This window comes from Populus alba, chromosome 9, assembly GCF_005239225.2.
Source record: "Populus alba chromosome 9, ASM523922v2, whole genome shotgun sequence".
Lineage (NCBI taxonomy): Eukaryota > Viridiplantae > Streptophyta > Magnoliopsida > Malpighiales > Salicaceae > Populus > Populus alba.
Window position 1 is genome coordinate 3,560,031 of NC_133292.1, and position 27,903 is coordinate 3,587,933.

The 27,903-nt window shown below is 32.7% G+C and overlaps 4 protein-coding genes and 1 long non-coding RNA gene across 6 annotated transcripts; 4 read left to right on the top strand and 1 right to left on the bottom strand.

Annotated features, from left to right (window-relative positions):
- Positions 1-221: 221 nt before the first annotated feature.
- Positions 222-1,191, top strand: LOC118053802 (zinc finger protein ZAT12). The gene has a single exon (XM_035065178.2). The coding sequence runs from the start codon at positions 342-344 to the stop codon at positions 921-923; it is 582 nt and encodes a 193-aa protein (XP_034921069.1). The 5' UTR covers positions 222-341; the 3' UTR covers positions 924-1,191.
- A 756-nt stretch (positions 1,192-1,947) lies between these two features.
- LOC118053801 (uncharacterized) lies at positions 1,948-5,304 on the top strand. Of its 2 annotated transcripts, none has more exons than XM_035065176.2 (6): positions 1,948-2,208; positions 2,337-2,394; positions 3,038-4,048; positions 4,161-4,226; positions 4,307-4,505; positions 4,921-5,304. In XM_035065176.2, exons 2-6 carry the CDS (start codon positions 2,392-2,394, stop codon positions 4,983-4,985), a joined length of 1,344 nt encoding a protein of 447 aa, XP_034921067.1. In that variant the 5' UTR covers positions 1,948-2,208; positions 2,337-2,391; the 3' UTR covers positions 4,986-5,304. The 2 variants fall into 2 exon arrangements, with proteins under 2 accessions (XP_034921067.1, XP_034921068.1); XM_035065177.2 differs by having other exon boundaries at positions 3,041-4,048.
- A 906-nt stretch (positions 5,305-6,210) lies between these two features.
- LOC118053815 (ras-related protein RABE1c) lies at positions 6,211-9,768 on the bottom strand. Its single transcript, XM_035065198.2, has 9 exons — positions 9,609-9,768; positions 9,345-9,474; positions 8,688-8,760; positions 8,489-8,589; positions 7,513-7,578; positions 7,160-7,257; positions 6,796-6,858; positions 6,630-6,722; positions 6,211-6,528 (listed from the first exon to the last, which is right to left on the bottom strand). Exons 2-9 carry the CDS (start codon positions 9,415-9,417, stop codon positions 6,448-6,450), a joined length of 648 nt encoding a protein of 215 aa, XP_034921089.1. The 5' UTR covers positions 9,418-9,474; positions 9,609-9,768; the 3' UTR covers positions 6,211-6,447.
- Positions 9,769-23,508: 13,740 nt separating this feature from the next.
- Positions 23,509-24,241, top strand: LOC118053841 (histone H2B). Its single transcript, XM_035065233.2, has one exon. The coding sequence runs from the start codon at positions 23,589-23,591 to the stop codon at positions 24,033-24,035; it is 447 nt and encodes a 148-aa protein (XP_034921124.1). The 5' UTR covers positions 23,509-23,588; the 3' UTR covers positions 24,036-24,241.
- A 265-nt stretch (positions 24,242-24,506) lies between these two features.
- LOC118053804 (uncharacterized) lies at positions 24,507-27,834 on the top strand. Its single transcript, XR_004688438.2, has 3 exons — positions 24,507-25,477; positions 25,579-25,686; positions 27,448-27,834. It is a non-coding gene; the product is annotated as an uncharacterized lncRNA (long non-coding RNA).
- Positions 27,835-27,903: the final 69 nt, after the last annotated feature.

The following is a 27,903-nucleotide window of genomic DNA, read 5'->3' on the forward strand; positions in this document are numbered from 1 at the left end:
AGGACCCGACCTGAACCCCTCCTCAAGTATGCTAAACGCGGCGCGTTGACGTATCCATCACGGCAGCTGCACTCCCACCATCTATTTCACTCTAATTACTAGTCTACCGCTCGCCCTCAATTTCCTTGGGGGCATAACCGCCATTCAATCCAATACGTCAGTGCTTACTCGGCTGAGCTGCCAACTCGGACCAGCCTCGTATAAATATACAAACCGATCTGGTCTCCCTTACTTCCATTCCATCCATCAAATATCCATACAAACACCACGTAGTGTAAACTTTGCTGCTCTTGCACACCATATATATCCTCACACACATCACGCAGTTCAATCTACAAGCTATGAGCTCGATTGCAATGAAGAGAGGGAGAGAGGAGGGAGAGTTAGACATGGCCAAATGCTTGATGCTTCTTTATAAAGTTGGCAAAGGTGATGATCATGAGCTACCAACTAATTATAAATCATCGTCACCATCCGGGGCCGGTCGCTTGTTTACATGCAAAACATGTAACAGGAGTTTCTCTTCATTTCAAGCGTTAGGAGGCCACCGTGCAAGTCACAAGAAACCAAAACTTGCGGGATCAACTGGGAACTTGTTAATGAAGTTGCCCAGTTCGCCTCCAAAGCCAAAGAATCACCGGTGCTCCATTTGCGGGCTTGAATTTCCTATCGGGCAAGCTCTCGGAGGTCATATGAGGAGGCATAGGGCTGATAATATTGATGCTACCAGTAACAGTGGTGATAATGAACTGGCTTTGACTTATCCACCTTTCTTACCGGCCGTCCCAGTTTTGAAGAAATCGAATAGCAGCAAGAGAGTCCTGAGCTTGGATTTGAGCTTGGCACTGCCTATGGATCAGAATGAGTCGGAGTTGCAGTTAAGGAAGGCCAGCACTCAACCTGTGTTGAAATGTTTTATCTAGGCTTTAATTCTGAATAGATTTTTTATTTTTTTATTTTTTTTGTTCATATACAACCTTCTAGCTAGTACGACTACGTAGTCGGGATTATTTACTAATCAGATTCATTCAGTTCTTTTGTATACCGACAGCATTAAGTTTTATTTATAGTTTGACATGGACAAATCTAGTTAGAAATTCTCACATAATAGTGTCTTGGTCCTTTCAAAGCCATCGCCTAATTGCTGTGCCTGTATGGGTTTATTCAAAGTTATCTGCATGAATTTGTTTTGCCTGTGGTGGATATTGTAAGTTCTGGTCTTGCCAACGTTGCTGCTGCTGCTGGATTTGTTCTCCGATCAAAGTTGTCGGTTTTTGTTTCTGTAAGGATTTATGATTGTTTCTGTTTATCACGATGTTTCCTGCTCTGATCATGGCGTCCGAAGTTACCTCGGACAAGGGCTATGATCAAGCACAAAAAAAGCAACTAGGTGCAAGGGTGGCGTCCTTCCGAGCCGAAACCTTCTTATATTATCTTATTATCTTATTTAAATTGAGTATGATCTAATAATCAAATTAAAAACTATACATGTTTTTGTTGTACAAGTTATTTGACATGATCAAATTCTTTTTTTAATTTGGACTTATCCATTTAATCCATAAAAATATATATTAGACTTTTCACATTGTCGAATTAAAAAATATATATATGTGACTATTTAGATCTTCTTGCCTAAAATGGTATCCATGAATCGAGTTTCTACGATTGAAATCGACACGTGGATGGATTATATATAGAGCCAAATACAGCTCGGGGAGAAACTAGCAAGATCTTAAGTCGGGGACTCATTTGTAATTGTACAAAAACAAGGAGGAGGAGCCTATGTGCGCTGATAGAGCAGCGTAATTTTGGGGCGGCACGCGCATCTCCGATCCCACAAACAGTCTTACGAACCTTCATGTCTGGACCCGCCTGCCCCCATACACTAAGAAGTCTGCCCGTGCCCTTTTTCCTCGAAAAAAACAAAAACAAAAACCCCGTTTGCAAAAACATTTTACAACACTAACGGTGCATGCTCGATGCTCTCTGGCACACGTGTACGGATGATATTAATGTAACGGCGAATGCAGATGTTTCCCATTTTCAATTCCCTGTCACGAGAAAAAATCGAGTGCTCCTCAGACACACATCTAATTTACTACTGTTATTTATATTCGATTTTCATCGCTGATTACTGTTTGTTAAGAAATTCAGCAGACCGGTAGTCAACATTCCGATCAGTTTCCCAACCATCTTAAAGATTTTGAGGTTTGTCAAAAACTTCAAGCTCTCTTTTTCTTAGGGTTAGGTTTTATAGTATCTAATTGGGGTTTTCATATCTGTGACTTCGAGCTTGAAACAACCTTTTTTTTTTTTTTTGAAAATTTATGTTAAAGGTTGGGAATGATCTGTTGAAGAAAGAAGGGCGAGACTTTGGAGAAGCAAAGCAAAATGGTATGTATGGAATATGGTAATCCTGTTACTAGCTCGCTCGCTCGCATAAAAATGGGACTCATAGGTAGTTTATCTTAATGGTTCTTACTTTCATGCAAGTGAAGGAGGGTACCCGATAATTTCTCATGCAACGCTAGTAGTTGTGCTCGGCAAAGTAAATATTTTGTGAAAAGTGGTTGTGTTTTTATCAACTGTAATTAGCAAGTTTGGAGTATAGAGGGATTGCTTGACATATTAGTGAGGAAATTGCGTACATATGTTGTTTAATAAGCCCAATTGGTTGCTTGATGATCTGAATAGAAACAAATAAGTTCCTAAATCTGCTGCTACCCTGAGGCATTTGTTGTAATCTCATTGGAGTTTGTAGTTCAAGTCTAGTTGCCTGCCACTTTATGTAAATGAAATTGTTGATAATTTCATCTTTCTCAGGAGTAAAATTTGAAAGGGTGGACTGTGAGTTTTTTGTTGTATGATAATTGTTTTAAGATGACAAAATTCCCAAATTGTGCATGGGGTTTATGGCTGTTAGTCGAAGATAATGATATGGATACTTTGAGAGTTCTAAAGATATGCTGGAATAATATTTTGGTGCTGAATATGAATTACTTTTCTTCTTGGAATAATTGTTCCATTGTGGGTTTAGCAGAACAAGGGATTTTGGATGTCAAAGGGTACAGATGGAGATCCAGCATTTGAGAATCCGTCCAGGCTTGAATCTAAACGATCTCATCAGTGGTTTATAGATGATGCTGAGCCTGAGTTGTTCCCTAGCAAGAAGCAAGAAGTGCAAACTCCAAACAGCACCGTGACTTCTGGAATTTCCAGTGCAAATGCTGCTTCCTGGGATAACACCCCTGGTTTTCAGTCTGTCCCAAACCAATTTATTCACCGGTTATTTGGGGCTGAAACTGCAAGGTCTGTCAATTTTGCTGAAAGCAATTTATATCCTGCTGGAACTGGTGACTCAAATGCATCTGTTAGCCTGTCTATATCTCATGCTATGGGAGATCCTGAAGCCTGTGTTAACTATGGTGGTTTTAGAAAAGTCAAAGTAAATCAGGTTAAGGACTCTGACAGTGGTATGCATGTCCCAAAGGGACATGGTTTCACAATTCAAAGTGACAGTAACAATTCCACTGGTCAGGTCTTCAACAGGGAAAGTGAAAGTAGCTTTATATCAATGGGGCAAGCATTTGATGAGGATAATAATGTCACAGTGATGGGTCATACCTACAATAAAGAAGATGCACATGTTGGGTCAATGAGCTCCACTTACATCAAAGTTGATGACAGTGCAATTCCAATAAGTGACACATATAGAAAGGAGGGCACCAATCTATTATCGTTTGGAGGATTTGACGAGGTGCATGATATCATACCTGTCTGTAGGCCAATCAACAATTATGACTACTCTTACAATCAATCTTCAGTTAAAACACAAGAAGCAGTTGATCAAAAAGAGCTGGGTGCCAAGGCAGTTGCAAGTACTACTCGGGCAACTAAATCCAAATCTGAACCTGTTTCTAAGAACAGACAAGAGTTGAAAACTACCAGAAAAGAAGCTCCAAACAGCTTTCCTTCGAATGTCAGAAGTTTGATCTCAACTGGGATGCTTGATGGAGTCCCTGTAAAGTATATTTCCTTGTCACGCAAGGTAAATCTCTTTAAAATTTTAGTCCATTTTTTTCTGATAAAAAATCACGCCGTTTCTTTCTTTTGTATTTTCAATCTAGTGACCTTGTGGCTTGTACTCTGCATGTAACAAGGAGCTTCGTGGCATTATAAAAGGTTCTGGCTATCTTTGTGGGTGCCAATCATGTAATTATTCCAAGGTGAGCGTTTTATTGGCTTTAGTCTTTGTCTGGATGAATTCTTCAAACACTACTGATCCGCTTTATAATTTGGGTGTAAGGTGCTCAATGCATATGAGTTTGAACGCCATGCTGGTTGCAAGACAAAACATCCAAACAATCATATATGCTTTGAAAATGGAAAAACTATCTATCAGATAGTACAAGAATTAAGGAACACTCCTGAAAGCATGTTGTTTGACGCAATTCAAACTGTTTTTGGTGCACCTATTAATCAGAAATCCTTTCGCATCTGGAAAGGTAATGGAAATATTTGTTTTGACTTTTTACCTTGTATACAATTAGAATTATTTGTCTCTTATTCATTGTGCATACAAGCACACTTGTAAAATACAATTATCCATTTATTTAAGGTATTACCAAGTAAAGGAAATCTTGAGACAGCCATCCGCGACTAGATATTTTGCATGAAGTAACTTCCTTGAGTTTTGAACTTGCCATCTCTTGATTGCAAATGCAAGGCATTTAGCTTTGCCTTGGTTGAATACCCTTGGTGGAAGTGCAGCCACACTTTTGCTTGTGCAATTTTAGCTGCCCTTGTTTTCTTAGAAAGAAAAGGGGGAGAGTTAAAAATTTAGACCATTTTGCAATTGATAATTTTGCAAGTAGTTGCGTTCTTACTCCCTTATATTTGCCCCTCTTCTCTTTTTCTCAGAATCGTTCAAAGCTGCAACTCGTGAGCTCCAGCGTATCTATGGGAAGGAAGAACTAATGCTGTGAAGCATTATTTTGCTTGCAGCGTGCATAGAAACTAGCGTGACTGGCTAGAGAATCATGCATGCACTGCAGCGAATGCTGTTCAGAGACAGGTCAAATGATGCTTTCTGTTATATGATGAACAGCTAGTTCATGTAAAACTGTATTTTGATATTGAATCAGTGAGATTGGGTGCCTAGGTACAATGTAAGAAACCAAAGGGAAACCTCCGTGTAAATCACTTGGTGACACAGAATAACCTCAGTTGCTAGTGCTACCATGACAATTGAACTGCCATTCTTTCTGGAAATTTCCGGTAAGAGTTGATCCTTCTTATGCTTCACCCTTGTGCCACGATGCGGGAATCTTGTTCATCATTGTGCTGTATTATTGTACGTAACATCCTGGAATACTTGGAGGAATTTGGACACGAATGGGGGCACCATACGTTAGACCGATGGGTTAATTCTAAAGGTCACAAGTTTGAGATCAGATTTATATGGTATGTTGGGTCGTTTCGAGGGCAGGCAAGTTGTAATATTGTTGAGTGCTTTTGCTGTACTTCTGGCTTGTACTAAAAGCAGACAGATTCAAATTATATTTTATCAGTGAACAAGGGGGACGCTAAGCAGCTGGATGCTTCTCGAAAAGCCAACTCTTCACATTATGTTTCCTTACTGCTGTCCAATTACCGATCAAAATTTCCAATCGAGTGCTGTGCTCTAATTTCTTTACTTCCCAGAAGCTAGCTTTCACAATTTATCATCAGAGGCATGAATTTCCAATCTCACAAAATCCCAGAGCTCGTATGAGTATATTCTCCTCAGATTTCTATTTTTCAAACAATTGAGGCTTACTTTACTCCCGGTCATTTTTGTCGAAGTATTCTTGTCTGGAACTAGGTTTTTGAAGCCTTCGCTCAGATGAAAGACAGGATAAGAAAACCTTTTTTGGAGCTGCAGATGAACTGGTTTTTCATTTTTGTTTAATATTTTTAGATTATTTTAATGCCTTGTTATTAGAAACAAATTTTAAAAAATAAAAAAATATCATTTTAAAATATTTTTAAATAAAAAAACATTAAAAACAACTTTAAAAATATTCATAAAATACATCTTGAACGCTCATGGTGCTGTCTTCTTCAGTGCAATTCTAGTACACTGCCGGAAACCACTCGTAATTGTCTTTTTACATCGTAAACAACCTAACCAGTAATGTCAAATCTCATGCGCTGAAGAAAGGCAATGGATAAAAGAAATGGAGGAAGAATATTTTCCACAAGCAACCCAACTGTTGACACGAATAATATTCTATAATGATAAACTGCAATTTAACACACTAAAACAAGATTGAAAAGAATGACAAATGAGATAAATTACAAGCCCCCTTTTTTTCCGTTATCAGCACTAGTTCTTGTCCATCTCTTCCATTTTTTCAACAAAAGTGCAACCCGTAATTCATGCCCCCACTAGGAAATGATTTGCTTTTAAGAGCCGCAACAAGCTGATTTCTGGGCAGCTGGACCTGATCCAGATGCCTGGTCTAGATGAATCTTTGATGTTGCAGGCTGCAATACACAACCCAAGCAAAATGTTCAAACAGTAACAAAGATTGAAAAGTCCCTCATTCTTGTCAAATCCAAAATAGGAGCTCATGAAATTCAAATACCTCGGCCTTGGTGTCAGTGTCAGAAAGCCTTTGCTTTATATCCCTTGCTATTGAAAAGAAAACTTGCTCCACATTTTGATTCGTCTTTGCACTCTGTGATGCACATATTTTTCAATAAATACCAACTCTACTTCAATTGGCTTCAAATTCTGCAAGTGTTACTTACAGTTTCAAAGAATTTGATCCCGTACTCATCAGCAAGTGCTTGGCCCTTGGATGTTGGTACAGCCTACAAGAACAATAAGGGTTATCAATCATACAGTGATTTCACATTGATATGAGCATCAACCCCCGAGCGAAGGAAACAGAGAGATGAATTGCTAAAACCATAAATTAAATCACAGAACTGTAGTTTTTTCCTGTTATGAATACCCGAGTGAAAAAAGCAAATTCTATGTGCTAACAACTGGGATCAATAAACGACCTTGGTAGTGCAACTAAGATATAATCATATAAGCAAGACTTCCAAAATGGCAATCAAAAGCAATTTAACAGCTGGTATTAATTGATTGCAGAACTGACTAACATACCCGTTTGCTTTCATCCATGTCGGCCTTGTTCCCTACCAATATCTTGTTAACATTATCAGAAGCATGTTGCTCAATGTTGCGAATCCAATTCCTAATGTCTGAAAATGGTGATAAGCCAGGTTTATAAGAAAACTATCAAGAAAAGAAAGGTGCGGAAATGAAAGGAAATAGTTTAGTAAAAGGCAATGCAACTTCCCAAATAATTTTCACCACAAAAAAAATAAATGTGGATGAGAAGGTGCTAGTAGTGATGTAGGGAAATCAAACAGCACATTCAGAGAAGCAAAATTTCTTCCACTTGAAATCTGCACAGCAATCTTAAGTTTTGATCAATTGAGAACAGAGAAACTTACTGTTGAAAGATGATTCATCAGTAACATCATAGACCAGCAAAATACCCATAGCTCCACGATAATAAGCTGACATGGAATGAATTTCCAGGGACATGAATTAGAAGTGAAGCACAAATCAACTTAGAACAATTGGAAGCTGACATGGAATGAATTTCCAGGGACATGAATTAGAAATGAAGCACAAATCAACTTATAACAATTGCATGACATATAACACAGATAACAATCCAGAAACACAGTTCTAGGAACTACAAAACTCCAAATGCCAGACATTGACGATTATGATCTAAGATCTAATGGTCTTGTCCTAGAAATTCCCAGAGTAAAAAGTTAGTCTAATGGTACAATTCTAACCATGTAAAGATCTTCACATGCACGATGCAGTAGTCCAAGTGTTATGAACTAGTAGGCATAAAACTTAGGCAATACCAAGCTGCAATTCATGCATCAGAACTCTAGGCTTCCCTAATGCCATTGTCAGCCATTCACATCAATACTAATTTGAGAGGATATTCCTCGAGGTGGACTGGAGCCTTTATACAATACTGGTAATCAACAAAACAAGCCTTAATCCCAAACTATTTAGGATTAATCTTCATCCAGCCACTGCCAACCACAAATTTTCTCACATTGCCCCTGCTTCAAAAGGTGAACGCTCATACTTGGTTGCATAGTATGGCATTCAAAATTTTGTTCAACCACACCCCCAGACCCACCCAAAAAAATGAAAACTGTAAGAATATCTCTCCCCCCATCACAGAAAACACTTCCCCAGAGAGTAATTAGGCTTATCAAATGGGCGGGTTCTGCATGGAAAATCTTCAAGTGGATAAACTTATGTCTCATGCATGAACCCCCCAGTTTGATATTCTTTATGAGCAATATGTTATGTGACAAACCTAAGTAGAGCAGACTTCACAAATATCCTTTCCCTTTCTATCACTGAGAAAACAGTATCTACAAAAGAGAAACATACCAGTTGTGATTGTTCGGAACCGCTCCTGCCCAGCTGTATCCCAAATTTGAAGCTTAATCCTTTTGCCATCAAGCTCAATGGTTCTTATCTTAAAGTCAATACTGTATGATAAAGAATGAGCTCGGGAAGGTCAGAGAAGTTCTTCAAGATAGAAAAACCAGTTAATGCATTTTAAGCCCAGAATGCAAGGAATACACACCCAATGGTAGTGATAAAACTAGTTGTGAAGGAACCATCAGAGAAACGCAAAAGAAGGCAACTCTTGCCCACACCTGCAACGGCAAACAACAGGAAAGATTGAAATCTCAAGCACAATATCATGTTGCAGAATAAACTTGGAACTTTAGCAATTATGCAAAACCAGTGAAGCAGACAACATTTCCAAAAGAAAAAAAAAAGCATAATAACATCAAACACAAGGAGAAAAAAACATGGCATCAAGTAGCCAACATATTTGGATCTATATCCTTTTTTATAAGCTATTAGCAGCTATCATATCAATAAATGGAGAGAGACAGAGGGGGAAGGGGAGGTAGACAAAGAGCTAAACTACCGACAATCAAATTAGGTAGCAAGCACGTTCTCTCCCTCCTCCTACATAGTACCGAATCCTGATAGATACAAGATCCCAACAAGAAAAACCATCAGCTATGCAATTCATGTCAGATTGCATGTTGCTGTCTCACCGCTATCAGATATTCCAATTTTACATGAAAAACTAAAACATTTCCTATACTATAAATCAAGTGGGAGCATACATTATTAGATATGTTACCTGAATTGAAATCATGGGATCCTTAAAAAAACAAAAAACAAAAGATGAAAAACAGTAAACAACGACATAAAAGATCCATACCGCTATCGCCGATCAAGAGAAGCTTAATGAGATAGTCATAATCGGCTCGGGCTCTAGCAGGGGGAGCAGCCATCGAACGGAGAAATCCAAAAAAGAAATAATAATAACAATAATAATATATAAACCCTCTCTGCACAACGAAGACAATAAAGAAGAAGAGAAGCAGCAACTACAAAATCAATAACCAAAACGAGAAGGACATAAGAGTAGATCTGTGCGTTTGAAAGAAAGAAAGAAAAGACTGAGAGAAGGAGGAAGAGGAACCTTTGAAGATCAGGATTCTTCGAAAATATGTGGAGAGAGAGAGAGAATGGGGGAGATAGGCGGGCAGGTCTCCGAGAGGTCAGATGTGGGAGGCAATGGGGATTTCTACACGCAAAGCTTCTTGCGACAAGGAGAGAGGGGGGTTTTTAATTTTTTTTAGCGAATATTTGGAGGGACAACTTTTGTTTTCATTTTCTGGTTTTTAAAAAATATTAAATTAATATGTTTTTTAGTATGTTTTATAATTTTGAATAAATTATATTAACATATTTTTATATATTTAACAAAACACAAATCTCCAAGAGTTGTGCTACGTTTTTTTAGAGCATAGTAGATTGATATGGAGTTAATTATATTTATTTTTATATTTTTGAATTGTTTTGATATATTGAAATTAAAAATAATTTTTAAAAAATAATAAAATATTATTTTAATATATTGAATAAAAGATATTATAAGAAACAGCTTTACTGTACTCTCTGTCACGCCTTAGTATAATTGGTTCTGGGCCTTAGCCAGTCATCAATTGATAAGAGCACATTTGGGGCGTCCATAACTTTGCATTAAAATAAAACAGGTGGACAGAGAATCTAATTTTTCAGATAAATTGGGCGGTGCGGAGTGCATTTGGAGTATTGGACGCATGTTATGCGCGATGAATCATGCAACTCAAATGGGTTTCTTTTTATTATTATTTATTATTATAGATATCTGGATTAATGTATTTTAATTAATTTTATAGCTTTAAAAATTAGTGATGATATGAACTTTTAATTGCTATAAAAAAACTCAAACTCATAATGATTAGAGAGTAAATCCAAAAACTAACTAATTGAATTACCTCTTATAGTTAACTAGTTTCTTAATTTAATTGTTATTTGTTGTGGTAGTTTCTTTTTGTTTTTATATTTTAGAATTTTTTTTAAAAGAATTATTTATTTTTTATTTTAAACTAATTTTTTTTATTTAAAATATTTTGATATGTTATTGTCAATGTTAAATCAAAAATATTATTTTAATATATTTTTAAATAAAAAATATTTTAAAAAACAATTGCTAATAGTAAAAATAATTTTAAAAAAATATCATTTTAATATATTTTTAAATAAAATATATATTTTAAAAAACAATATACTACAAGAATTTGACGGCTGTGTTTTGTAGGCTGAGCAGTAAATTCTAAGAATCAGAACATGACATTCCGGTTAGTGAGACCTCCTCATTTACGCTTGCTTTTCAAGACAAACTAGTAATTAACAACCTGTCTCTGCTTTGCAATACAAGGTTGTCTTGTTTTGTTTGCTCGGTGGTGGAATCTGAAACTTCCATTTCAAGTTTTTTTTTAATATTTTGTCCTTCTTCTGCCGTCAAATGATTGGTTTGATTAAATGGCAAGAAAAGGGATGTGTTTAGCATTGGGTTTTATGGTAGTGTATTGCCACTAACCTTTTTCATGAGATTATATATATCTGCGTCTTATTAATATAGTTAGTTAGTTAGGAGAGCGCAATATAGATATGGCGAAGAGTGAAAAAACTGCAATGTTTCTTTCGGTTTTTTTATTTATATATATAAACATCACTTCCTCCATCTCGGCTTTTACTGACCCTTTTGACTTATCAAATGGCTGGTGGGAAGGGGTTCTGCCTAGTTATCTGTTTATTTTTATGTTTTTAAAAATATTTAAAAAATAATAAGTTTTTTTTATTTTTTATTTTAAATTAATAATTTTTTAGTGTGATCAGATCATTTTGATGTGTTGATGTCAAAAATAATTTTTAAAAAATAAAAAAATATTATTTTGATATATTTTCGAGCGAAAAACATTTTTGAAAAAACAACTATAATCATATTCTCAAAACACACTTTACATGAAAAAAGAGTGTTGATGATAGTTATAAAGCACGACTAATATTTTTTTTTATTCAGGTATTCTGACATTCTTTTAAAAAGTAAGATTAGTCTCGTTATGAGTTTTTACTACCTCTCCCAACAAGTATGTTTTTTAAATATCGAATTTGTGTTTTCATCTTTGCAGGAATATAGCGATGCTTTAACTACTAATATATTAAATCAACTTGATTAATTCAATATAATTACATTAAAGATTTGTTTTTTTTCAAAAAAAAATATATTTAAAATAATATTATTTTAATTTTAAAAAAATCAAAACTATATATATAAGAAAGGTCATGGAGTCCTTTGTGGTCTCAGGTTCGAGCCCTAGGTTGCTCATATGATGGCCATTGGAGGCTTACATGGTCTTTAACTTCAGGGCCCGTGGAATTAGTCGGGATGCGCGCAAGCTGGCCCGGACACTCACGTTAAACTAAAAAAAAAAAAAAAAAAGGCCATGGAGTACAAATTAAAATGAGACGGCACTGTGTGACGGAAGAAGTGTGAACTACACAAATTTGCACTTCAGGAACATCCCGTGCTTCTCCTCCACATTATTAATCGTAAAAATAACTAAAGTCGAACAAAAAAGATGGGGCAGCAAGTTAATGCTTCAAGCACATGCCTAGAAGATCCCCACAAACTTTTATTTTCCCTTCAAAACTCAGCAATCTCTCCTTCACTCATTCTCCTTGAGAAAACATTCGTGTCCTCCATTAAAATTAATGTCAACTGCAACACATATATCTGATGATGATGGCAAACATTAGCGAGATCAGCTGTGATGATGATGATGATGATGATGCCTGATGATGATGATGATGATGATGATGATGCAAAATTTTTATTTTTATTCTTATCAAATTGGTCAACTGAGGATCCTTTGGCAGTGCATCTGGAATGAGATGCTTATGGCTCAATCATAGTCTGGTTATGTAAAAGAGGATCCTCGGTTTTTTTAGTTTCTTTTTTTATTTATTTAATGCCTGAATACGAGGCTATAATAATCACATTTTAGAAGTATACAGCTTGTTAGTTTATTTCTTATTTGTTTCTTCTTCTTCTCTCTTCTTCTTCTTCTTCTTCTTCTTCTTCTTTTTTGTTGTTATCTTGTATTTGTTTTTTCCTTTTTTTTTTGTATTAATCTCAAAATCATTTATTTATGTAGTCTGGGAACTTTGCATTCAATAATTAGATTTGAGTGCCTAGAGTACATTTATTTTGGTGTTTCAAAAGAATTTTTAAATAAAAAGTTTTTTTATTTTAAATTAATTTTTTATTCAAATCATTTAATATGTTAATATTAAAATTTAAAAAAAAATACTGTAAACATGCTTTTAGTCAATGCATTATTAGAAGAAGGATGTTTAATATGGACAAAGGTGTTACAAGTAGAGCACGAGTGTGTTGGGAAGTATAGTTACATATATTTTTAAAATATTTTTGACTTGATAATATATCAAAATAATATTTAAAAAAAAAATATTTTTTGATATTAGTACATCAAAATGATCTGAAAATACCAAAAAAAATTAATTTAAAATAAAAAAAATTAATTTTTTTAAAATATAAAAACAAATAGGATAAAATGCGATTGGTATATTAATTGCAGCAAATAAGGGACATTATTTATTTTGCTGCGGACTAAACTCAAATAAACACCAACATGGCATCATTGTGCGAATAGCGTTAGGCTCTCCCTAAGCCTTGGAAAGTTTAACATGTTTGACATTGAAACTCATGTAGTATCAAACTAGTTATTTAACACGTGATTTGCTATTGGTTAGCTTCTTCTTTTTTGGAAAAAATAAATAAATACGCAAGCATAGGTCTTTTTTTATAACAAAAATTCTAATTATAAAAAAAAAAACTTATACATAGATCTAATTAAATAAATTGAAAACCATCTATATCAATAAATACAAAAAAAGTGTTGATTCTCCTATTCAACAAGCCTAGCTACATGCCGAATAATTTTTTTTTCTAACAGAGATGAATTAATGTATAGATATTATTAATGTGTTTTTTATGGTGAGTAAAAAATATAACTGTGAATAAAAAAATCAATGCTTATATATAATAAAATATAATGAAGATTATATGCGTTAATAAAAAACATGTAAGATCTCAAACTTATTTTTAACATCGTAGAAAAATAGGACAATGTTGCAATTGCTACATTGAAACATCATTTTTTGGGCCCACATGTAAACAAAAAATATGAAAAAATGAAAAAAATATTAAAAAATGAAAAAATGTTGGAACATAATAAAAAGGAAAATATATTAGTGAGCAAAATGTACTAGAACGCCCAGAAATTATCAATACTGGTTGAAAAATATCAAAATTTACAAGATTGAAAAATTTGACAGTGTGTTTTCGACTAATGAAGGTCCTATTGGCAAGAAAATTCAATTCAAGGAGAAAAATTTTCAAAATTAGATGTTCAAGGACTCAATTGAAATAATTCAAAATTAAATTTATTGAGGGCTTAATTGCAAGAAAAAATAATTTTAAAGTTAATTCAGGCTTTAATTGGAAGAAATTAAAGTATAGGGGTTCAATTATAATTTTTAAGAGTTAATTTGGTTAAATTAGAGGCTTAATTGCATAAATATTGAAGTTTGATGGGTAATTAGGGACTTGATTGAAAAAATTCAATCAATGACCTAACTAGAAAAGGTAGGTGAATGTAAGGGTTGAAAATGATCAAATTAGGAGCCAAATTGAAAAAAAAATAAAAGTTTGTTAGTCAATTGAGGGTCAAAATGCACAAAATTTAGAACTAAAAAATAAAATGAAAATAGCAGTCAACTTTAGGGTTGACAATTGAGTTTGAAAAAGAACAATTTACGTGAAATTAAAAGTTGGAAGGCAATTATGATTGCAATTAAAAGAAATTGAAACAACAAGGACTCAATTGAATTTTTTCAATTCCAAATGACACATCATTCATATTTAATGAAGAGAAGGTGAGTGATATATCGTTCATCACCTAAGCATCCCTGTTTTGACAGTTTTGACCGATTGAGTTAACAACTTCAAACGAATAAATATAGAGTTACAGACCATCAAATTAAGAAAAGTTGGATCTAAAAGAAAGGTGTGTACCTTCTTTACCAACTTCAAGTGATCTTAGGAGACAATGATGTCAAAACTGCCCCGATGAGGTCTTAAAAGGAGACAACTCAGTTAAACCTGATGTAACACCCGGATATCATGGCGACCAATAAAAAAATATTCTTTGAAAAAGAACATGTATCTAACATCCTGTTATTTAAGAAAAAAGATTTAGTTTAAAGAGTCGTCATTTGGTATTATGGTTACTGAGAACCATAGCTAGTCAATTATAAAGATTATATAGTACAAAATTGGTTACGCAAAAGAAAAGATATTATCACCTTTTAAGCATCCTAGCCAAGTTAAACTGCATTGCTTATTTTTTTTTAAATTTCTTAGAGTTTGTTGGTTTAAACTATGATGGTATGCTTATGATATTTTTAACTCTGGTGTTAGTGAATATTCAACTATAAATATTTTCAACTATGATATTGATAAATATTATGTAATTCAAAAATATATGTTATTTCTAACTATAGTTATAAGTGGAAAACCAGTAAAATGAATTTTATATATATATTATATATATATATTTTCAGGCTGGGTTGATCCAGCTTGTATAGCTAGGCTAGGCTAGACTCCATCAGCCCAGTCTAGTCACTATTGTTTAGCAGCCATGCGTGACAACGCACGCCTGCTACAGAATGAATTATAATTCACACTGCTGTACCAAGTGAATTATAATTTGCATGCACAGTAAGAATAAACTTACCAGGTTCACTGGAGAAGAAGCCGGATGATGGGGTAATGGCTAACCGATGCTACTTCTTTTCCTTTGTTCTTTCTCTGATTTTTTTGGTTTGCTGGAGAAGAACTGATCGATGCTACCTCCTCTCCGTTCTTTCTCTGGTTCCCTGTTTTGTTTGTCTTGCCTTGTGTTGTTCGTTCCCTCCTCGTGTCTACCTTCTGCTGGCAATGGGAACCTCTACTAGACTGCTGCCTTGGTTGAAGATAGACATTGGACGCTGCTTGTGCTGCTCACGATGCAGCTTGCTGCAGAAGAGGATTTTCTGCTGCTCGCAGTGGCAGCTTATTGAGGGGAGCTGCTGTCGTTGGTTGCTGATGGTGTGACTGAAAATCAAGTTGCTGAAAACAACACTGTCGCTGCTGGGAAGAGGAGGTTGCTGCTGGTTCTGCCACTGCAGCTGAGGAAAGGTGTGGCTGAGGAGCACCCGTCGTCGCTGCTTCAATAAAAAAAAGACTCTAGGTGCTGCTGCTATCCGAAGACAAGGAACTCAAGTTCTCTGCCAACCGAAAGCTGCTAAAACAAGTCTCAAATGTTCTATTTTGTGAGGAAAGTTCAACTTAAATGAGAGGTTTTTTTTTTTTTGGTTGATTTTGAGTTATTTTTTATAAGGTTATTTATGAGTTTTATAAGATGTTTTTGGGTCAAAATTAGATTGAAAATTAAGTTTTTAGGTTAAAAAAAATATAAATCGTGTTTTTAAGTGCATCATAATGACTGAAATCTAAAAAATATCAGACGCCATGTTGTTTAGATTTTAAAAAATATATATATTGGGACAGACAAGGCCCTTTCTAAGCGCCTGACCCTTTTTTATTTTTTTCTTCTTAAAAAGCATGCTTTTTTCACATATAATTTTTTAATTTGTATCGAAAGTAATTCCCCTCTTTGTTATTTTTTATTTTTGTATTAAATATTTTTTAATTTATTTAATAAAATCAAGTAAATAAATCATGTTTTAAAATTCAAATATCTTTAATTTACGGCTTTTCCACATACATATTTAGTTATTATTAATGATTTTTATATTAATATGTATAATTTCTTAATTTATTAACTAAATCCATACATAAAAAAATTTTTATTTTTATATTTATATATTAATTTAAAAATGTGTTACATGTACCTGTATGTTTAGTTTTTTTATAAAAAAATATATAGACATTTAATGAAGCATTGATGAAACTAGATGGCTGGCCTGCGCTACGCTGTGGGCTTATATATTTGGGTCCTGTTATGACCAAGACCCAAAGCTATTTTGAGTTTTGCCTAACCTAGCCCAAGTTCAGCCTTGAGTTAGTCTTGGGGCAAGATGTGCAAGATCAAAGGATATTTTAGTCGTGTACATGGCAGGACTCAAGTTTAATTTTGAGTCCTCCAACTAATAATTTGTATATAATTTATAAATGAAAGTAAACGTAAAATTAAGTGTATTTTGATAAAATTATTATTACAATACATTTGATAAAACTAGTAAATGATATAATATTTCTTTAAAATTCATCAATTATTTTATTAATAATATTAATTACAATAAAATATCTTCTTATAAATTTTACTGAAAATAATAATATTTATAATACATATCATAATATTTTTAGTATATATATTATTAATTATTATAAAATAATATTATTTATAACTCAAAAATAATAATATTTTTAGATTAATACTATTAATTATACAAAAAAAATATTAATAAAAAATATAATATTAATGTTAATATTAACTATACAAAAAATAAATATTAGAGAATAAATAATAATATTTTGAGATCAACACTATTAATTAGACAAAAAAATAATAATATTTTTAACACCAATACTATCAATTATACCAAAAACAAAATATTAAGGAAAATATTAATAATTCTTTTAATTATTAATTATACTAAAAAATAATATCAACAAAGCAAACAATAATATTTTTACTAATTGATACTCTAAAAATTAATTATACTAAAAAAACATATTAAGAAAACTAATAATAAATATTTTTAATACCAATACTTTAATTATACTAAAAGTGGACACAGCTGAAAAATCACGTGGCGCTTGGATTGCACCTAAGAGGAAGCACGGCAAGCACCAAGTGGCGCCGTGCTGTCGGCCTGGGGTGGAGATTTCCAAGTGCCACATGGCGCTTGGGTTGCTCGTGGCAAACACCTAGTGTTATTTTGGGCTGGCCCTGCTAGGCCCAAGGCTAGCCTTGGGCCATGCCTGGCAGTGCCCAAGCCAAAGCGCCACTTGACGCGTGGACTACAACGCAGATTAAGCATGTAAAGCGCCACGTGGCACTTGGCTTGTTCGTCCTCGGGAGGGAACTCAAGCCCCACATGTCCCAATGTAGTTTTTTTCATGGTAATAGCAATTTTTTAAATTTTATTAATGATGACAATAATATTTATACTCTTATAAATTTTAATGAAAATAATAATATTTTTAGGAGCAATAATATGAATTATTATAAAAATAATATTATTTATAACACCAAATATAATAAATATTTTAGAGACTAATACTATTAATTATACCAAAAAAATAATATTAAGAAAGCAAATAATAATAGTTTTTTAGATCAACACTATTAATTAGACAAAAATAATAATAATATTTTTAACACCAATACTATCAATTATACCAAAAAAATATAATATCTTTTAATATTAATTATTCTAAAAAAATAATATCAACACAACAATACAACAATATTTTTACTATTAATACTCTAAAAATTAATTATACTAAAAAAATATATTAAGAAAACTAATAATAATATTTTGAATGCAAATACTTGTAATTATACTAAAAATGGAGGCAGACCAAACACCACGTAATGCTTGGGCTGGACCCAAAAGGAAGCAGACCAAGTGCCAGGTGGCATTGTGCTGCCGTCTTGGGGGGTGTTGCCCAAGTGCCACACGGCGCTTGGTTTGCCCACGGCTAGCACCCATTGCTATTTTGGGTCCCGCCTTGCTAGCCTTGGGCCTAATGCTATGTTAATATTAATTATACTAAAAAAATAATATTAACTAAATAAACAATAATATTTTTACCATTAATACTCCAAACATTAATTATACTAAAAAAAATATATTTTTAATACAATTATACTAAAAATATAAGGGCCCCAAGTGCCATGTGATGCTTGGATTGCACCTAAGAAAAAGGAAATTAAGCTCCATACGATGATTGGGCAGCTTGCTTGTGGGGATGGTAGCCAAAGCACCACGTGCGCTCTTGGTCTGCCCTAGCACCCAGGCTAGATAGACAAAGCGTCAGGTGGTGATATGCCAGTCGTCCTAGTCTGCCCCAGCCTTAAGGTCGGATATACCGAGCTCCAAGGAACTTGCCTCCAGGCTGGTACCCTTGCCCTCAAGCCCAATCACATCCCTGCTAAATAGTGTAGTTTATAGTGAAAGATCTTACACTTCACAATAAAAATACTCACAATATATCTATAATAAAGCATAATGTAATTTACAGTGAATTCCCTTATAATAAATAACATTTCGTGATACAGTAAAATATTAATCCGTTTTAGTTTTAGTTAATAATAGATAGTAATACGTCAAATCTTCACCTACAACGGTCCATGTCACCGAATAGACTCGACCATATTCCACTGCTTAGAAAGATTATGTTTTTCATTAAAAAACAATTCCTGGAAAATTACTAGACAAGAAATTTTAGATCTGGCCAAAATCATGAAGGTTCATGCCAGATTTCATATTCTTTTTCTATCAAATCAATCAAGATAGGAAAAGTACATCACAATCATCATCATCGTTGCCATGTTCGCAAGCAATGGAAAAAATTGTTACAAATTCTACTAAAGCCAACAGCTAAAGAGATTCCATATTCCGATCTAGAAGATTATGTATAAAATTTGACGCATAATAGATACAAGATCCTTGTATTTCTTGACAGCAGAGGTAAGGAGACTGATGATATATATCTGACTAAGAGAATGAGCTTGTTTTTTTAGATAATTTTTGTGGTTATAATTTTAAAAATTAAATTTAAAAAAATATGGTCAACTATGATTAGTTGGATTTAAATATATATCTGGTAAAAATTATGATTGAAGTTTATATATAGTAAAAAATATATATAAAATATTAGATGGAAGTGTGGTTGAAGTTGCTTTTTAAAGTATTTTTTATTTGGAAATATATCAAAATAATTTTTTTTTTTTTTTTAAAAATTATTTTTGATATCAGAGCATCAAAATGATATGAAAACATAAAAAATATTTCAATTTAAAGCAAATAAAAAAATAAAATTTTTTCAAAATAGCTTTTTATAATACAAAAATAAACAAAGTTTTACGAAACTCAATTAAAAAGACATGTAAAAATTGCTTCACAAAAACTGTATTTCAAACTAAATTTTTTTTATGGGCCTCGCAATAAAAAAAAACATTTTGATTTGTTATTAAAATACCTTGTGTTTGTTTCACCATAGAAGTAAAAGCTAGTGAAAAACAAATGCAGCCTTAGGCAGAGGCGGAGCTAGGATTATTTGTTAGGAGGGGCCAAAATTCATATAATAAAATATAATATTTATTTTTAATTTATTATACATGAATTGTAAAAAAAATACCTGTATAATTTAGTTTTATTCAAATAACTTACTAAAAACATATAATGACCTTTGTATAAAGTAAAATGTTCGAAGCAATATCAAATTATGTCAAAGCAACAAAGTTAATTTCTTCTTCATAATATATTCATCACTTTAATGTCATATAAAGTATATAAGAAACATTAGTTAAAGCGAAGCGTTATTTATATTTGATAAATTTTGAAACAAAGCAAAAAATAATAAAGAATGATTTTCACTAATCAACGCGGGTTTTTTGTAAACTGAAGCGCATTGGAGTTGCTCAACCATAACTTTAACATTACACATTAGAGTTGGTTCATTAGGCTGCAAGTTATCAATATTTAAAAAAAAATCAAATTCTTTTGATTTTGTTCATGGTTTAACCTAAAATCAAAACATATATCATGAGAAAAAATTGATAATTTTGGCGGCTTTGCTAAAAACAAAACATTAAAAAAAATCCAAAGTATAATCAAAATAAACCAATAAAATATATCTAAATAATTAGAAGAAAAAAAAGCACTATAACAAGAATTCAAAAAACAATTGGTAAAACTAGCATATCTGAGAAAAAAATAAAGCAAAAATGATAGAATTATATAAAAAAACCTCATTAAATTATTAACAAACATCTCAAAACAAAACAAAAAATATATTTTAAATTTAAGTTACCTTATTTTGTTTGATGAAAAATAAATTAATTAGTGGTTCTGTTTGAATTTTTTCATTGAAAAATTTTACTTGTGATTTATATTTATATTTTAATTTTTGACCGGTTACAGGATTTATTGTGCAAAGTAATGATTTTATATTTACAGGATTTATATTAGGGCTGCGTAAAATAATTCAAAGAAAATTAAATTAAAAAATCACACTTAATTATTGTAAGAAAACTCACCTTTTTAGAATAAAAAACCTCCTCCATACTTAATTACCCCAACAAACACACACACACACATATGTATGCAAGTATGTATCTCTTTTTAGGGGGGGCCCGGGCCCTACCTGCCCCCCTTTCCTTTAGCCACTGGCCATAGGGTCTGTTTGAAAAGCACTCCCGAAAAATTTTAATTTTTTTTTTTTATTTTTTTAACTTTAAATTAATATGTTTTTTATGTTTTTAAATCATTTTGATGTGTTGATCTCAAAAATGATTTTTAAAAAATAAAAAAAAATCATTGGCATTGACAAGCTTTTCTAAATGAAAGTACTTTGAAAAGCAACAATAACCACACTCCCAAACACCCTCTTAGAGGGATAGCCTTAGAGGGATGGCTTCTGGCGCATAGAGGGCGGCTGCTTATCACTTTGTGTAAAATAACTTTCTTCAAGAAGCTTTGTAGGATTTTAATAACTACTTATTATTTTAATGTATTTTTAAATAAAATTTAATGAACTCAAATAAATACTACTTAATATTTTTTTTACAAATACCAAACATGAGATTTGGAAATATAAAGAAACAGTGGAAAGACATATTTTTTTTTTAAAAAAAAACAATAACAAAAGAGAGAGAAAAAACTCTAGAAATTTCTTGCATTTTTTTTCCACCCATAGAAGACACTTATTAACAAGACTTAGAAATCAAAGTATTAAAACACATAATTTATGAATATTTATCAATTATGATGAATGTTTATAGTTTATAAATTATTCATGATTTATGAATATTCATGGATTTATGAATTATTCATAATAACATTTATTTTCTTCATGTAATTAATATATTGGTTCATGTACTATTATAATATTTTAGGAACTAAAAGAAATTGTTGATCAAACATGAATTTGATAATAATTGTTTTTTATTATCCAAACTATTTCAGGGACTAAGAGAAATTGTTGATCAAACATTAATTTGATAATAATTGTTTTTTATTATCAAACCCAAATTCAAACTCATAAGTCCGCAGGACCCACTACTCAATATATAAAACTATTTTGAGTTTGAAATTTTTACTATTCAAAGGGTTTTTTTAAAAAATAATGTTTTATTCATGTTTAATTAGTTTTTAAAAATATATTAATATTCTATGTTAAAATATTTATGCTAAATCACAAAATATAATAGGATCTTAACCTCAAATATAAAAGAATCTCAAAATATAATCTGGCCTTGAAAGTTTCACTATATATTTTTATAAACCAATTTAAACAAGAAGGGAGAGGGTAATTGTGATCTTGACACGAGAGAGTGGGGCCAGTGAACTGTGATTTTTGTAGGAAATTTTCATTACAGGGATGAAAAAGAGAGGGGAGATAATTTTTTTAATGCCACCGGCATGATTTTTTAATGACATAACATACTAATAAATAAGATAAACTATATCTAATAAAATATTATTAATTACAGTTTAAATACCATTAAAAATTATCATAAAACAAACCATTACAGTACACAAACTCACTTACTAGTACAAACATAATCCCAAAAAACCCAGGGCGTATACACCACGTGACCCCAAATCAACATATTATAAACTTTTGATGTCAGGTAATCCATGAATAAAATGAAAAATTAAGGTTGTGGTTGAAATTATAATTGTTGTTGTTTTTTAAGTGGTTTTTTTATTTAAAAATTATTTTTAATAAAATATATTAAAATTATCTAAAAATATCAAATTTTTTTAATTTAAAAAAATTTTATTTTCTTAAAAAAAAAAATCTCGGCCACATAAATAAATGGTACCTTAAAAAAACAACAAGAAGAACTAACAAAATACTTATAAATATAGTATTTTTTATGAGTAAAAAAAATGATTATTTTGCTACATCCAGTACATTCACTCGTATTTTATTGTGGGTCAGATTATTTTTTTCTAAATATAAAAAAATATTAAGAGCATGAATTTTTTTTTTAGCAGTATCATTAAATCCAATTAAACGGTTCAATCTTGAAATTTGTCAACCCGACTCTTTACATAGATTGGATTTTGAATTAAACCACGTGAGAGCTAATCCTAAAGTGAATTTTTTAATTTAATGAGTTCAAAAAAAACATAAATGACTAGTAAAAATATGAACATAACTTAAAAAAAAAAACTTTAAAACAATTTTTTTTATTGAGATAATACCAGATTAAATTGATCTTGGTCAACTGGTGAAAGAAAAATCACAATTCTAAGCTTGTCTTTGTAATAAAATAAATTTTAAAATCAATAATTAAAAAAGATCAAAATATAAAAATAAAAAAAACTATGGAATTACTATTTCCCATTCATTTTTATACTTAGTATGTCTAAGAATTCTTGCTCAAAAAAATAAATTGAAAATAAAAAAAATGCATTATTTTTAGAATTTAGATTAAAAAAATGGCATCCTTCGAAAAAGTAAACTCCCATTTTTCTACATTCTCTTCCCATTTTCTACCGTTCCGCGGCAAATGCCATCCTCACCTCAACGCTCTCTACCATCGATTAACCAACTTTTTCGAACCCAATCCAACGATCCAAAAACTCCACGTCGGCGATCCGTGTAAAACCTCAGTAACCAATCACACAACCACATCCTGTTTCTATAAACCATCCCCACCCAACTCTTTCCACAGAACGCAACCTTCCAAAAAACTCTCCTCCTCTTCTTCTAGACTCCTCGCAATCAAACTCTCTCGAAATGGCACCAAAGGCCGAGAAGAAGCCCGCCGAGAAGAAGCCGGCCGAGGAGAAGAAGACGGTGGCAGAGAAAGCCCCGGCAGAGAAGAAGCCGAAGGCAGGGAAGAAACTTCCCAAAGAAGGAGGCGGCGCTGCAGCCGGAGACAAGAAGAAGAAGCGGGTGAAGAAGAGCACGGAGACATACAAGATTTACATCTTCAAGGTCCTAAAACAAGTTCATCCAGACATAGGGATTTCCAGCAAGGCTATGGGTATCATGAATTCCTTCATTAATGATATTTTCGAGAAGCTGGCACAGGAATCCTCCAGGTTAGCCAGGTACAACAAAAAGCCCACTATTACATCAAGGGAGATCCAGACGGCTGTGAGGTTGGTGTTGCCTGGAGAGTTGGCTAAGCATGCTGTTTCCGAGGGTACCAAGGCTGTTACTAAGTTTACAAGCTCTTGAATTGTTGTTGTGGTAAAGTTGGGTTTTCCCTAATCATGCGTGTTAGTGTTAGGGTTTATAAATTGTAAGGGGGGGAGTTTGGATCTGCGTATTATTTACTCAAATCCTTATTCATTGCTTGGAGTCATAGCAACTTCGTCCTCTGTTTCTTCATGTATCTGCAAGAACAAAACAAAGCATAACCAAAGAAATTCCTTCCCCTTTTACCAATTCTATAGATGAAAAGCCAGAAAGAAATTGATATGCACCTTTGTCACAAATTTCAATCATGCCATCTCCTCACCATATTGGATTTCAGGTAAAACGTGTTTTTCAATCTGATTATATGACTATCAACAGCGGTAACTTCTCAGACTCCCCAAGGAATAGCAAACATGTATTAACACAGGAGAGACTTTTTACCCAAAAAGAACAATAATAACTGGGAAAAAACGATCTGGTAGATTTAACTCGAAATTGCCTTTTCACCTCATTTATGGTAAATATGGTTTCCACTGTACAGGTCTGTTGATAGGATTAAGAGCAACGCCAATTCTAAAATGAATTCTATGCGTGCAAGGATAAGTTACTAAATTATGAAGAAAGCAGGGTTGACTGGATGGAGATTGTTTATGCGATATTCAGTGGACATCAAAACAGATATCTGCCGACAAACAAATCTGATCACTAAATTTGCCTGGTTGAAATAAAATAAAAAAAAAAAAAAGAACTCAAATAAGAATTTATTTTTGTTTTAAATTAATTTATTATATTAAAATCACCTCTTATCTTCTAGCAAACACATCAATTACTTGTTACCCAAAGTATTTGTGTTATTATTAGTAAAAATAAGGTATGCTAATTAATTTAATATGAAAAATAGAGGTATTCAAATAAAAAAAAATTAAATATATTGACAATCTCAAATTCCTTTAATTTGAAAGGAAAATCACAATCCTAGGTTTGTCTTTGTGATAATGTCCCAAGACAGTCGAGATTTATGAGAATTCAAACTTATCAACTATAACAATGTTTTACATCTTAAATTACTTCCATAAGTAATCTTTATTTGAAAAGCATGAGCAAATTCCTCAAGTAAAGCTGTTTTTTTTTTTTTTTTTTAAAAATCTATTTTTATTTATTTATAGTAGGTAAGCTTGGAAAAAATTGATTACAAAAACAAATGGTTATCTAATTTTTTTATTTATTAAAATCACGAATCAAATAATAATCCACTTCTTTTTTAAGCTACATGTCGTCTACTATTCAATTACTGGCCTGTACTGAAGGAACGCCGTTAGCTAGTTCCCCGCTGGCGCCGCAGCAGTTTCACTTTGTCTGGACTCTGAAGAAGAAGATTGCAAAATGAATGGGCTTCCAGCCTTTTGTCAGTAGATTATCATCGTACACAACAAATCATGAGTTCAAAAGTTTGTTTTCACACTTTGGTGTTGTTAAGGAAGGTAAGAGATTTTCCTTGCTAAGACACTAAGACAGCACCTGAAATCGTTTACTCATTCTTCATGTTTTTCTTGTTCTAAAACAAATTTGATTGTTTGTGCAGCTAGGCTAGCTGTATACCCAACAACTCAAAAGCCAAAAGGGTTTGGTTTTGTTATGGTTCGAGTCAGTGACTGATGCGCACAAGGCATCGAAGGCCAAGAATGGCAGGGTATTTCTTTCTTTCTTCTCCAATTTTTTTATGTTTAACTAATAGTAGTTTATTAGATATTGGATAAAGGAAATTCTTCTCCATTTTTTTTTTAATGTTTAACTGTTAGTAGTTTATTCGATAATGGATAAAGGAAATTGGGTTTCTCCAGCAATGGATAGGCACTCCAGTTTTTCACTTTACTTTTGTATCCAAGTTGGATGCAAGAACTTCCACTCTTGTTTAAGCTTTTCATAGTGGAATAAGCCTATGCTTCCTCAGTTCTCTGTTTTCAAGGTGTATTTCCCTCGTTTTCTTCAGTTGATGCCTTAACATTAGTGAATGTTATGTAATGAAAGTCTTCATTGAAATATATTACCTACCTGCAGTCTACTTGCTAGGTTGAAGTAGTTGCATATCAGTTATTGGAAATTAGGCAACGGAGAAAAGACTGAAGATTTTGTCAGAACTATTTGGTTCTAGGATGTTACTCATTTATGGTGGTGAGGTTGCAGGCCTGCTAAAATGGAGATGGGTCTTGGTCCTCTAAGAAAGCCTTTATTTTAGACACTTTAGGTCTTTTTTATAAAGCAAATATAGCATTGTTCAAGCATCTTAGATGATAATTCTTGTGAAGCCTGTAATATGGATACACATGCATACATATAGAAGAAGAGGCTATTATGTCTGGGAAACTGATTAAGTAGTCCGCTATTACTGTAGATAATTTAGCAGCAAAAGATACATCAAGAGTCATTAAAATGGTTTCAATCTTGACCACTGTAATGTAAGGACTTTCTTCCTTTTTCTGGGAAATAGTCCATATTTGGTCTAGCTCTGGCATATTACCCTCTTGTTTATGGCAATTTTTCAAATGTAGGCTCATTTCTTTCTTTGTTAAATTAAATTTCACCTGTAGCAAGAATGTGCTTTGTAGTTTTTGCTGGTTAGATTAGTTAATAGATTGTTCCAGACAGGGATCTTTCACCTGCTACTAAAAACTGTTTTTAAATTGTCACAGAAAAAAAAATCAAGCAAAAAATACAGAATCTGGAAAGGTTTTTACAATAACAATATTCTGCTTGGGGGGTTACTGTTTCTTATTATGCGCCACTGAATGGATCAGGAGTAATTGTTATTTACAGTGTGCTTATACTTTCAGTGTTTGGTGTGATTGGAAGTTCTCAAATCATGCCCACTTTCCACAGAATAATCGAATATTTTTATTGTGATTGTTATCCGTACAACTTCTTTTTTACCTTCGTTTCTTCTCATTTTGACATCTATCTCATTCGTGCCTAGTTATTAGGAAATTTTGTTTTCTAATGGTTATTGAATTAACTTGATGCACTTTTCATCTTTCATGCGTTTATATGTTTTTGTTATCTTTTTCACAGTGTGGTGTTTCAGCCTCAGATTTCTTGTTTGAACTTCTTATTCTTTGATTTCTGGAAACTGAAATGATGGAAAGCTTAAGTGCTCCCTCTGTCTCTCTCAGACTTCTTTCAGTTCTTGGATTTAAGTCCACTTTAATTTTCCTCAGGTTGCATACAAAAAATTGAAACATCAGCACCAACATTATTCTGTCAAAACTCATCATATTACTGCTTTTTATGCATGACTAAGTTGAAATGGTCATTGCTCTTGTGAAATATGCGACTTAAAGCATTGACAACACTTGTTTACCTGATTTTTCACTCCTGCCATTTTGGTTGGTAGTTTGTCATCTGTTATTCTTCTTTTTTTTTTTTTTTTTTTTTTCCTTCCTGTTTTGGCATACAGATTGTTATGGAAGGCTGATCTTTGTTGAAGTGGCAAAAAATATGGAGTGATGATCGAGTACGATTCTCTTTTATTTCCCCAATTTTGTTGGGTGATTAGGAAACCAAAAGGGCGAGCATGACCAAATGTTGCTACAAGCGTATTGTAAGACAAATTACGACTTTTGCAGAGAGGAGAATTTGTAAAAGGAGAAAGTTAATGCATTTGATTTTATACTTTGCCTAAGCACTTGATTGTATTCATGCTTTTGCCTGAACGAGCAACTTGACTTCATGATTGTAAAAGGAGAAGTTACATTGTTGTAAAGCTTCATCTTCATCTGGTGCAAGCCAATTCTGCATTTATCAACAATGAAATGTTACCAAATGAAGAGAACTGTTTATTTCAGTGGGCAGAGGCTGAGAACTGTGATAATATGCTACCTCATAGACTGTCTAATGGATTGCATTATTAGAG